The sequence below is a fragment of the Otolemur garnettii genome, unplaced genomic scaffold (assembly GCF_000181295.1).
Source record: "Otolemur garnettii isolate 467f Iridium unplaced genomic scaffold, OtoGar3 scaffold00023, whole genome shotgun sequence".
Classification (NCBI taxonomy): Eukaryota; Metazoa; Chordata; class Mammalia; order Primates; family Galagidae; genus Otolemur; species Otolemur garnettii.
The window spans coordinates 14,879,359-14,892,760 of record NW_003852418.1 but is presented as its reverse complement, the minus strand read 5'-3'; the positions used below and the strand labels follow the sequence as shown (position 1 = coordinate 14,892,760).

The following is a 13,402-nucleotide window of genomic DNA, read 5'->3' as shown; positions in this document are numbered from 1 at the left end:
TAGAGGTATTATTTCAATCACCCTCATTCTAAAGCCTCCTTCATATGGTATCTGTGACTCTAGCTAGGAGGGGAAAAGTGTGATCTACACCAAACGCACTTTTGCGGGTGATAAATAGTTCCCTCGTGGCGATGAAATGCAATTGAAAATTGCAGCCGCATTTGACGTTAACTCGGTTGGATATATTACGTATGAATCCACAATCTCCTCTCCGTTGCTCAGAACAAATACAAGCACTTTGTTCTGACTTCCGCTTGTGACACACACCCGGAGGGGAACGGGTCAGGGTTCTGCCCCTCACCTTCCCACGTGAGACTTTGGGGTTTGATTTGTTTCTCTCTTCCTTTCTTTTTTCCTCTCGGTTGCAGGAGCCATGGGTAACCAGATGAGTGTTCTACAGAGAGAAGAAGACCCAGAGAATGAAGCAGAAGGAGAGACTTACAAGGTAGCACGGTGACAGTCACAGGGACATGGGCCACTAGTCGGAGGCGTTAGAGACCATGGAAGGATAAACTGCCCAGCCGGAGCCCACCACATAGAGATGATTAATGATGGATGGTTCGGTTGTATTTGAACTTCTAGCCTCCATCAAGATCTTGATAAAAATGCAGGTTCTGAGCCCTCCTAAGACTGACCAAAGGGGGAACTGGACGAAGTGGGAGCCTGTTGAAACCATTTGGTGCCTGCTCCCAAGTAGGTTGAGCCCAGCAGGTCCCAACTGTGGGTTATTCTTGCCCCAACACCCCTCCCAACCCACCAGGGATAGTTGACAACATTTGGAGCTATTTTTGATTGTCACAGCTCTGAGGGGGGTTACTAGTGTGTGGTGGGTAGAGGCCAGGGATGCTGCCAGATGCCCCTCAATGCACAGGGCAGCCCCCCAACACACTCCAAGGAATGATCTGGCCCCAGTGCTGAGGATGAGAAACCCAGGTCTAGATCAGTGGTTCACAGTGTCAGCTGCACATTAGAATTACTTGGGAAACTTTGACAACTTGTGATTCCTGAGTTGCATACCAGACAAATTAAATCAGAAACCGACTGTGGGTGTGAGAACAAGATTCAGTGTTTTCAAGGTTCCTCAGCTGCGGAGACGTGTGAAGACCCACTCAATTCAGAACCCTCTTTCAGAACCTTTCTCTCAAGGGCTGAGACCAAGAAAATTAAACATTCTCCATAGATCATCTATAACCAGGGAGCAGAAAGCCTAGATTTCCACCACCAGTGTGTTTTATATCAATTCAGTTTAAGATTAGGAGCCTTGGCCGGGTGCCAGGGCTCACTCCTGCAATCCTAGCACTCTGGGAGGCCAAGGCAAGCAGACCATCTGGGCTCAGGAGCTCAAAACCAGCCTCAGCAAAGAGAGACCCCATCTCTACTAAAAACAGAAAAATTAGCTGGGCATTGTGGTGGGTGCCTGTAATCCCAACTACTTGGGAGGCTGAGGCAAGAGGATCGCTTGAGCCCAAGAGGTTATGATTGCTGTGAGTTATGACACCTGGGTAAGAGAGTGAGCCTGTCTGAAAACAAAAAGGAAAAAAGATTTGGAGCCTCACTAAATGTAGGAACCCCCCGTAGCAGGAAAATAATACCTATGACTGAATATTGATTGCATCGCAGAAGAAATTCCAGCTCAGAATAGTTTGGATTTGATGAAACGGCCGGAAAACTCAAATCCCCCTTTCAAGTGGGTCTCAGTCTTGAAATGAGTATTAGAATTACGCAGCCCACTTTTAAAACCCTTGCTGCCTTGCCTCACCTGAGACCAATTAAAATGACAGTCAGTGGGTATGGGCCGCTCTTAGTCTCAAGCCCCACAAATGATTTCAAGTCCAGCTAAATCTGGGAACTTCAGGCTTCCCGGAGCCAAATCAGTAACAAAAATGAGCTCAGCAGGGGGGAGTGAAGAGGGAGGGCGGGGCCCAAGCCAGAACAGAACAGTGCTGGCCTCAGCCACGGAAAGGAGGACTTTTCCTTAGGAGTTAGAAAGCAGCCTTAGTGAAACCTCCTGATTTTTAATGATTAACAACTGATTCCAAAACACTTAAAACACTCTGTTGACCAAATAAATCAAATTTGCATGCCAAGTATAGACCTGGGGCTGCCAAATGGTTTGGCTATAATATCTAGACCAAACGGTTTGACGTGGGGATCTCGTGATTTCTTGGTAGACTGAATGCTAAATTCAAAAACACAGATTTATTGGAAACAATTCAAACCATTACAAAAGCGCAAAGAAGAGAAATCTTCTCTATTCCCCTAGAACTTTCCCACCTTTAGGAGTTGATATTTAGTCCTCTGGTTTTATTTCTCTCTCGTTAACCTATAAAATACAATATGCAAAGTACTTAGCCTATAATCAAGATTTAAGTAATATGGTATAATTTATATTATCTTATTGTAAAAGTGACGTTCTATAACATATTCTTTTTTGCAACTATTTTTCTTTCCATAGGAGTGTGTGTACATGTCTCTCTCTGTAATCTTTTAATATGCTGGTAATAAATAACAGGAGGGGAAAGATATCAGGGCAGGGGCCTGAAAGTTATTAAGAGAGATTGCAGCAATGAAGATGCAGGTTGGGGTGTGGGACAGAAAAACCAACAAGGAACTTCCTGTATTCGACCATTGTGTTGACTAAAGATCTGGTGATGATTTGTCTGTGTGTGTGCGAGAGAGTGGGGTGAGGCTAACATCACAGGTTTCAGAATCCTCCTGTGAAATCCTTGTACCGCCCCTGACTCAGGGCCTGCAGGTGGGTGTGGGGCCATCTGAGCTATAGCACAAACACTGGAGGGTTTTCATGACAACAGGAGTCCAGCCCTTGGAGTGGGTTATTTCATTTTTCTGAGGGCTAATAGAAAGCTGGGTAGGTTCTAGAAACAGTCTTTAAGTTTGAGTTTGGGGAGGCACCCTTGTAGCCTTGAGTTGCTTCCTCGAGTTGGTCTAATTTTCCTGAAAGGCCTGACTCACAGAGCCATGTATTCTGTTCCAGGTGGCAGAGGACAGTCAGTGCGCTCCAAATGGGGTCACGGTGGTGGTGTCAACCCACACCGTCCAACACTTCGATGAAGGTCAGTGCCATGCTGGGGCGAGCCCTGTCCTTCTGTGGTGGGGGAGGGTCCACCGATGTTCACAGCAAAACCAAGTGAAAGAGTTTTCACTTTGAGAATCCTTGTTATTAATTCTCGGGGCTGTCTGATCAAAGTATCACACCCTGGGTGGCTTAAAGGCACCAATTTATTGTCTCATGGTGCCAAAGGCCAGAAGTCCAAAATTAAGGTGTAGACAGAGCTGGTTCCTTTGGAGGGCTCTGTGGGAGAATTGGCCCCGCAGAGGTGGATGGCATCTTCTCCCTGGGTCTTCACCTCGTCTCGCCTCTATGGCACCCCTGTCTCTGTGTCTACACTCCCCCTTTCTGTAAGACAAAAGTCCCACTGGATTAGAGCCTGTGCCAATGACCTCATCTTAATGTGATCATCTGCAAAGACCCTATTTCCAAATACGGCTATATTCACAGGGCATTAAAACATCCACATCTTTAGCGGGGACCCAACGGAATCCATAACAATGACTTGTCTCTTCTGAGTATTCTCAGGAGAGCCCGAGGATTTACAGCAGATAAGACAAAAGCAAGGAAGTGGGAAACTCAGACAGCTTGGCTGCTGGAGTCAGACCTGGGTTAAAATCCCTGCCCTCCAGTTTGGAGGCCGTGTGATGTGGAACAAGGCGTTTGACTTCCCAAGCTTTAGTTTTCTGATCTCTACCACTGAGCCACGGGCTCCCAGTCAGTTTTCTGATCTCTAAAGTGGGGAGAAGAATTGCAGAATTGCTGAACGCATTCCAGGAAGCATTTAACACAGGACCGAATATTTAGGAATTCCTTAGAAACTGGTTATTATGGAAGACAACAGAATATTGCCTAGATGAAGGCAGCTTTTAAAACTCAGCAATATATGAATTTATTTGACATTATTTTCGAGTCTAAGCCTCAAAAGCGATCAGGTCCTAGTATGTGAAGAAGAAACAAATGATATCTTAAAAGGTAACATAGGCCAGGTGCAGTGGCTCACAGCTGTAATCTCAGCACTCTGGGAGGCTGAGGTGGGTGGATTGCTTGAACTCAGCAGTTCGAGACCAGCGTGAGCAAGAGTGAGACCCTGTCTGTACTAGAAATGAAAAACTGAGGCAAGAGGATCGCTTGAGCCCAAGAATTAGAGGCTGCTCTGAGCTATGACACTACAGGACTCTACAGAGGGCAACAAAGTGAGACTGTACATCAAAAAAAAAAAAAAATTAGTATGGCCCAATGGTTCAGAATAAGAACTCTACGATCAGACTGTTAGCTTTGCCATCTGCTAGCTGTGTGACCTTGAACAAGTTACTTAACCTCCCTGAACCTCAGGCTCCTCATCTGGACAGTGAGAGTAATAAAAGGACCTTTAACATAGATACCAGCAGGCTCAGCACCCGTGGCTCAAGTGGCTAAGGCACCAGCCACATACACCTAAGGTGACAGGTTCAAATCCAGCCCAGGCCCACCAAACAACAATGACGGCTGCAACCAAAAAAAGCCAATCCTTGTGGCAGGCGCCTGTAGTCCCAGCTACTTGGGAGGCTGAGGCAGGAGACTCACTTGAGCCCAGGACTTGGAGAGTTGGAAGTTGCTGTGAGCTGTGATGCAACAGCACTCACTACCCAGGGTGATAGCTTGAGGCTCTGTCTCAAAAAAAAAAATAGATATCAGCTGTAGTAAACTGTCATCTCAAAGCACCCTGCACGTGAGTCTTCTCTATTTATTACCCATCACTATTATACTATAGTTGTGATTTTTGTTATTTACAAGTAACATTCTGGATCTCAGTTTCCTTTCCTGAACAATGAGAAGATGATTCATGTCATTGGTTTCAGAGGTTTTAGGATTTCCTGGGGAACTTATTAAAAATTTGCACTTTGGGCCTGGCACAGTAGCTCACATTTGTAATCCTAACACTCTGGGAGGCCAAAGCAGGAGGATCCCTTGAGCCTGGGAGTTTGAGACCAGCCTGAGCAAAGTGAGACCCCATCTGTACTCAAAATAGAAACATTAGCTGGGCATTGTGGTGGGTGCCTGTAGTGCCAGCTACTGGGGAGGCTGAGGCAAGAGGATTGCTTGAGCCCAAGAATTTGAGTTTGCTGTGAGCTACAATGATGCCATAGCATTCTACCAGGGCGACAGAGTAAGACTCTGTGTCAAAAATAATAATAAAATAAAATAAAATAACTTTGCATGTCCTGGTCCCATCCCATAGCTGCTATTCAGAATACCCAAAGATAGGAGCCTGAGAACATGAATGGTTGCAAGCTTTCTAGAAGGTTCTGATCCACAGATGGGATTGCCAACCGCTGGACAAAATAATATCCTACATCTCTTCTTGCCTTTAAATCCTGAGTCAAACTTTAACACTTTGATGTGCACACAGTGGACTGTGTTTCTAGCCCTGGATGAAAATGGTGTGGAAGCTGGCCACGGGGATACACAGGCTGTGAAATGAGAATCAGACATTTATATCACTTGGAAACGATACGTGTTGGTTCTTAAAAAGTTTCAGACGATGCTCCCTCATGTAGTAAGGTTGACACCAGCTTGAACTGCAGCTCAGTGTAATATAGCAGCTCTTTAAGTAGGTGGTGAGGCTGTAACACGCCCTGCAGAAATGCCTGTGCGTCTTTGCCATCATCTGATTAGGAGTATTATCATCATCATCCTCTTTTTAAAAATGACTTTCTTAAGGGAACATTTCAGATTCACAGCCAAATCGAGAGAAAGGTACAGAGATTTCCCATATGCCCACATCCCACATGCACAGCAAAATGTCCATCAGCAGAAGAATGGTTGATCCAATTGGGGTACAGCCACATGGGGGTTCTGAGTCCATTTGTGCTGCTGTAACTAAATACCACACACTGGGTCATTTATAAACCATAGAAATTTATTTCTTATGGTTCCAGAGGCTGGGAGGTCCAAGACCAAGGCCCTGGAAGGTTCAGAGTGTGGTGAGGGCCCCATTCTCTACTTTCAAGATGGTACCTGGTTGCTGTATTCATTGGAAGGGAGGATGTTATGTCCTCACGGTGGCAGAAGGGCAAAAAAGGAACTAAGTTGTTCCCTCAAGCCTTTTAATAAAGTTCATAATTCCATCCAGGAGCGATTTGCCCTCATGACTTAATAGCTATCCCCTAACGGTCTCACCTGTTAGCAACACATTGGCAGTAAAATTTCTTTTTTTTATTTTTGAGACAGAGCCTCAAGCTATCCCCCTGGGTAGAGTATCGTGGCATCACAGCTCACAGCAACCTCCAACTCCTGGGCTCAAGCGAGTCTCCTGCCTCAGCCTCCCAAGTAGCTGGGACCACAGGCGCCCCCCACAACGCCTGGCCATTTTTTGGTTGCAGCCATCATTGTTGTTTGGTGGGCCCGGGCTGGATTCGAACCCACCACCTTAGGTGTATGTGGCTGGCGCCTTAGCCGCTTGAGCCACAGGCCCCGAGCCAGACAGTTAAATTTCAATGTATCCATTTGGCAAAACATGTTAGGACCGTGGCAGATGGTAGATGGTAGATGCCTCAGCAGTAAATAAGGATGAACTAGAACAACGTGCAGGGGCGTGGAGACCTCAAAATCCTTAGACTAAGAAAAGGAAGCCAGACAGGAAAGGCAACAGCCATTTACATGAAATTCTAGAAAGGGGAAAAATTCAGTGACAGAAAATAGATTAGTGGTTGCCAGAGGCGGGGGATGATAGGAGGAGATTCACTGCAAAGAAGCGCCAGGGAGTTTGGGGGGACAATGGGGGGGGTTTCTTTCATCCTGATGATTATGGTGATGGTTACGTTTGTCAAAACGCATGAGATCGTGCTATTAGAATCAGTGCATTTTATTGTAGGTAAATTAGATTTCAATCAGAGAAATCTGATTTTCAAAATGCTGTCCAGTTGTTTTTTAAGTTTTTAATGTTTTCAAAAATCAACATGGTCAAACACAACTCCTCTACTCAAGGCAGAAAAAATTAAATTCCATAAAAAATGCTGTTGGTGGAAAAAACTCATTTGCTATTTTAGAGGGGTGTTTCTGCTCACCCAGTTCTGTTGTTTCCTTGGAATTTATGGCCGGAGGGAGGTGCCTGGAGAAAAGTGACGTGGTGGGGAGGTGTTTCCTGAGGACACGGTATCTCTTAGCTGGTCTGTCAGACTGTCCCAGGGCTCCTGCCCCAGGAGAAGGAGACCGCTGGAGACACTGACCTCCCCCCATCATGTGTGACATGAGAATTTATCGCATCTCACGGAAACCATCTTGGAGGTGGACCACCCAGTTGAACACAATGCCCCTCCTGTTGAATGCGCGGATCCCTGTGTGCTCCGATCACAGGCAAACTCTGGTGAATTGCAGGGGAGAAACAGAATCTCAGATGGCTCAGAGAGCAGGCAGTTGGAAGGAACAGAACGTCCCAGTCCCACACACCACCTCCAGGCCAGACCCAATTAATCATCCTAGAAAAAGAACACCCTGTTCCAGTTAGTAAGACTTTACCACCGAGATGCCGCCACCCCTATGAATATTCAGCAATCACTTTCCAACCTGTAAGGTGGCCGGATGACAGCTGCTGCTCTTACCTTTTTCTCCCAAAAGCTAAAAAGAGAAGATAAAGGCTGAGCCTAGAGATTCTGGGAGGTAAATACCTGAAAGGCTTTTAGGGAACAGAGTTGTTTTCGAGTGTGTTTTTTGAAAAAGACCCCTGTATGCCTCCCCTAAAGAGATATCTGGCCAGCATTAGCAGAAAACCAAGCGCTATGAAAGCATGAATGCTGCTAGGATTTAATTAACATTTTGTCCTTCAGTATAACAAATATGGTTTTAAAAGGCCCTTCTGCTGTCCAGGGGGACTTGGAGTTGCCTTCTCGCTCAAGAAGAGCTGAGGTACAGGGCTATGGATGGTGGGACAAGGAAAGAAGGTGGGGAAGTGGTGGCCTCAGTGGTGGCTTCCAGGGCTATGAGGCAGTGCATCAGGAGCTAAGAGAATCCCGGTTATGAAATCGCCATAGCCAGACAGGCTGCGTGTCTGTGCACAATATTATATCTGGGCTTCGTACATAAAAAGAACACGTTTGTTCCTCCTCCCCCCAGAACCAGTTTCTGCCCTCTGGGCTAATACATCACCCTTGAGAGGGCAGCCCCAGAGGATGCAGCTTGTTTATGCCTCTGATTTATTTTTGAAGTCAAAGAGCATTAACAGCTAAAAGCCTGCAAGACAGGGAATCATGTGCCTCCTCCCCTCCCGTGGTCGCAGGCTCCTCTCCAGAACCTGTGACTGAACTTCATGTGAGTTTCCACAGTAAACGGAGTTTTCATATCCGACTAAGGATCTTGAGATGGGGAGATGATCCTGGATCATCCAGGTGGACCCAAAGATCTTTCAAAGACGAAGGCAGGAAGGTCAAAGTTGGAAAGGAATGTGTGACGATGGGAGCCGATGAGAGAGAGAGATGTGGGAGACTGAGCACCATGCTTATCAGAACAGTCACGGGTTCCTGAGGGAGGCTCTGGGAACCGATACTCTCCTGGTCGGCATGGAGATGGTTTGCAGCCTGGAGACAAACCTGGAGCAACTTAGTGCTCTAGTGAGATAAGAGGGTGATTAGTAGCAGGTGTTGGACTTTGAACATTTGTGGTGCATCAGTGTGGGAGTCCAGCCCATGGGGAAAGAGCACACAGCGATCCTTAAGCACATGGTCCTTGTACCTGGGCCCCCCCACACCTGTTGTATAGCAGCATTTCAATGAAAGGCCACAGCAGAGGTTACTTGGGACTGTCCTGCACCGATGGGGAGCCTCACCTCTTGCAAGCTGGTACTTTCAATCTGTACTGGCTGTTTCCTGTATGCGGTAACCACAGTGGCCCAGACAGAGAGAGAGACTGCCCCTGCTGGTCTTAAACAGGGAGAGGCTATAAGCCAAGAAATGCAGGCAGCCCCAGAAAAGCCAATGATGTAGACTCTCCCCTAGAGCTTCCAACCTTTAGAACTGTAAGATAATTTTTGTTAATTTGTTACACAGCCATAGTGTATGCAGGCTCAAGCGTTGGCTTCTAACAGCCCTGGGCACAGGTCCTGGCTTTGCCACTCACTGGCTGTATAACCTTGGCAAAAATCTGCATTCTCAGACTCACCTGTAAAATTGGAGTAACAATATGAACCTTGTGGGGAGTTATGAAAACAGCAGCTGGCATGGGATAAAGGGGGTAAGGAGTCAGGACAGGACTGTAAGCAGAGTCTGCTGGGAGGCTCCCCTTTCCCTGATTCATCAGCTGGCCAGATGTTCCCACCTGTGTATTTATGCCTAAAACAGAATATACAGAATTTGGGGGAAAAACAGGCCTCATTTTCCGCCCTTCTTCAATTTCTTTCCAGCAAATTTATTACATTAGTCCCCTCTTTAAAAAAAAAAAAAATGGCTCTGTACTCAGTGCTAATGGATGGCGGAGACCAAGGCCCACTTCATCTGCCAGGACACATCATTTTTCAGAAAGAGAAGAATGTCTCTGGTTCACCTGGATAAGAAGTTTTTGAAATTCATATCTTCCCTTTTTTTCCTAGTCACTTGTTCCAAAAAAGAAGGAAACACAAGAAAGGAATTATTTGCTTGATGACAGTTACCTCATTGTCCTGTTGGAAAGTCTCTGTTATATAATTTTAAATTTGTTGGCTGTTTGTTTGGCTGAGTTTAAGTTCTGTTTTTCTTTAATATAGGCATTTACGAGAAATAGCTCATAAGTTTCCCTTATGTTTGATCAGGCAAGTTTTAGGTCCTTTATGTGTTAATTGGTCTTGTCTGCTCAGGGATTCTGTTCATCTAATTTTTACTTTAGCTTATTTTAACGATGACCATACAGACATTTTACTACCCAGAACTTCACAGCATTATTTTGTACCTGTGATTGCTTATTTTGTCAAAATGAGATTATATTTTTAACAAGTTTCTGAATCTCCCATTTATCACTTAACAAAGTGTGAAAAATTCTCTAATGCAATGGGGATATATTTAGTTCACTGTATTTCAACAGCTGCAGTGGATTTGAGGTACGGCTGTGCTATTATTCACTCAGCCATTGTGCTGATGTTAGGCACCCATTTTTGGGGAGGTTATTGCCTTTTTTTTTTTTTACGTATACATGTGTTTATTAGGTTTCTACTTTTTGCCTTCAAACAATTAAACAGGCTTAAAATTTAATAACAATAACAATGTTTAAGATAAGGACTAGAAACAAAACCCCGTAAAGAATGAATGAAGATAAATACATTCAGAAAAGAAATCAGACGATTGCTGCATCAAAATATTAAGCAATAATAATGCAAAGAAAGTAGCATTCACCGTAGGCACTCATTTTTTTTTCTATTTTTTCCCCCAAAATTTTCACTGGGGCATAAGTTTTTTTAATAGCTTCTAATGTTTGGCCAATATTAAAAACTGCTTAGAAAACATTCAGAAAATTACTTACTAGAAGGCGCCAGCCCCATATACCGGAGGTGGGGGGTTCAAACCCGGCCCCAGACAAAAACTGCAAAAGAAAAATCCTTACTTACATTTTCCAAAAATGAAAACATTTCTATTCTAAGTCCCCTTAGGACTATTTCTTTTGTCCCTACCATGGGTGATACTCTGGGCACGACCTCTTGTTTCACAGTGCATACAGTCTGATTTCAAATCTCAGTTCTCGGAGATATGAGAACCCCACCCAACATGAACCAAATCTTGATATGGGATAAACACTCCTACAATTCTAATCCCAAAGTGGACATTTTAGCTGTTTTCCATTTCCCTTTTTACCACACAAGGAAGAACTTCATCAACACTTTAGTAAAAATAAAAATAATCAGTGAGACCAAAGAAATCATAAGGTACCCTCCATATTTCTGGAAGTTTAACAATAAAAGCAACTAATTGTATTGGTGGGTAAAATCTGACATGTTCAAGGCAAACGTCAAAACCCAAATAATTCTGGTAACAAGAACTGGAAAATGTAAGCAGAGGCTATCTCCTCTTGTGAGTATAAAAACAGCGGTTTGTAAGAGTGATTCTCAGACTGGTCCCCAGCAGCATTGTGTCTGTCACCTGGGAACTTTTAAATACAGATTCTGTGGCCCCAGCCCACCCCTCCCTGAGGTGGGATCCAGCCACCTGCCCCCCCCAGTCCCTCCAGGAGATTGTCACGGGAGGAGCCCCTGGAGTAACTGACTTGTGGCTCTGTGAGAAGTAGAGGTTGCAGGGAACTAGAAACTCAGCCGGTCCAGTGAGTTCGGAGCGGTCCAGGGACTGCTGGGAAACCAAGCCTGAGCTGATGACAAGATATTTCAATGACAGCTTGATTTCAGGACTTTCAAATGAAATTTCCCAATTAAGACATTCAAAACACAATACGGGCCAAACAATTAGCGGATCTCCTAGTTGACAACCTCTGGTATTGTTGGTGTTTTGTTTTGTTTCATTTTTTTGAGACAGAGTCTTGCTCTGTTTTCCTGGGATTCAGTGTGGTGGAGTCACAGCTCACAGCAATCTCTAACTCTGGGCTCAAGAGATCCTCCTGCCTCAGCCTCCCAAGTCGCTGGGACTATAGGCACCTGTCACATTGCCCAGCTAGTTATTCTAGTTTTAGTACAGACGGGGTCTTGCACCTGCTCAGGCTGGTCTGGAACTCCTGAGCTCAAGCGATCTACCTGCCTCGGCCTCCCAGAGTGCTGAGATTACAGGTATGAGGTGCCACACTCAGCCTTCTTTTGTTTGTCTGTTTTTGTAAAGTTTTTTATTATTATCATTATTATTATTATTATTTCCATACATCACATCTCTCAACAAAGATGGCTTAAAAAACAATCCTCCTGGGCGACGCTTGTGGCTTAAAGGAGTAAGGCGCCGGCCCCATATGCCAGAGGTGGCAGGTTCAAATGCAACCCCGGCCAAAAAGAAAAAAAAAAATCCTCCTCCTCACTGAGTCTTCACCGCTCAAGGCGGTGAAGTGCTGATCCCGTGACTAGTTCCACCTGTGCTTGTTTTGCCACTGGGCTCACCTACATCTCCACGGAGGGGGCAGCTGCCTATCTTGTTGTAAGCCAATAGGCTGGCCATGTGGTCAATTCATTTGTCTTTTTGAAAAGTGACTTCTGAGAAATATATCAACTCTAGGTGACTTAAAAAGCTCAAGTTTCTAACTCTGCCCGTCAGAGAGGCTCAGGCTATGGACTGTAGGGCTGTCCCCCTGGCCCGGCTCCTGCATGCAGGACCCCCTGGCCTCTCAATCCCTCCAATCAGAGCTGAGCTCACTAGTCAGAGCCTGCAAAGCTGTGGGCCAGCCCCAGGCAAGGTGGGAAATGGATCAAAAGTTCCTTCAGTCTGTCTCCAATCCCACCTGGGCGGCGGGGCAGGGGGAGGACCTGGTGCCCATCTTTCTTTTTATTTTTTTCTTTCTATTATTTGTACATTTTTTAAGGCATGAGATGGGGGAGATGCTTATACATAATACACGTTCTGAACAACGTACATGATAAGACAGAACAGGAGGAAAAATCCCCACCGTAATTCTGTCGGCTCCTGACTCCTGCCCCAAATGTCCTTCTTTAGACGCAAATCCTTGGCAATTTCTTGTGGCCAGAGGTATTCCAAGGGTGCATATTTATAAATCCTCTCCTCTACCTCCCAGTATGATTTTTAAAAATCAAGTGGGAACATACTGTACATACTACAGTATGGCTTTTTCCACTTACTGTACATTTTGGAGAACTGTCTGTCTGTGCCATTCATCTCCCTTCCCTTCTGTTTCTCTGTCTTCTGTTCTTGCTTCTGTTGGCACAAGTAGTTGAGAATTTGAGCTTTAGAATCAAGCAAACAGGGGTTCAGATTCTGAATCCACCACTTTACAAGCTGGACAATGTTAGAAAAGCACCTTGACTCCTCAGGGCCTCAGTTTACCAACCTGTGAAATGGGTGTGATCCTTGTGGGTTTTCTGGAATGGCTAAATGAAATGCCTCTTGTTACCTACAACATGGGCCCCATTGCTGGCACCTAGGGAGCCCCGATACACGTTAGCATCATTCTTGCAGCTGTAGCAAGTGAAAATTTTAGTTTCAGCATGTGAAAAAATAAAAGCAAAGCAATAAGGGGATCCTTTCTCAGAAGTTTTGATTATTGTAATATAAACAATGTGTGTATGTGTGTGTGCATGTGCATATATGTTTAAATATATAATTAGAACTCTAACAAAGCAGCTTGTTTTGATGAGAATACTTGGCACTGTAAACATGATAAATATTCCTGAAACTTCTCTGGCCCAGATTCTTGTATTTCTGAGGATAATTTTTTTTTTTTTTTTTT

General features: G+C 44.9%; 1 protein-coding gene across 1 annotated transcript in view; it reads left to right on the top strand.

Annotated features, from left to right (window-relative positions):
• Positions 1 to 373: 373 nt before the first annotated feature.
• BCAS1 (breast carcinoma amplified sequence 1) overlaps positions 374 to 13,402 on the top strand; it is a 92,316-nt gene continuing 79,287 nt past the window's right edge. Inside the window, exons 1-2 of the mRNA XM_023512022.1 lie at positions 374 to 445; positions 2,996 to 3,074. Of these exons, the coding sequence (XP_023367790.1) occupies positions 374 to 445; positions 2,996 to 3,074 (151 nt within the window). The remainder of the gene's footprint in view (positions 446 to 2,995; positions 3,075 to 13,402) is intronic.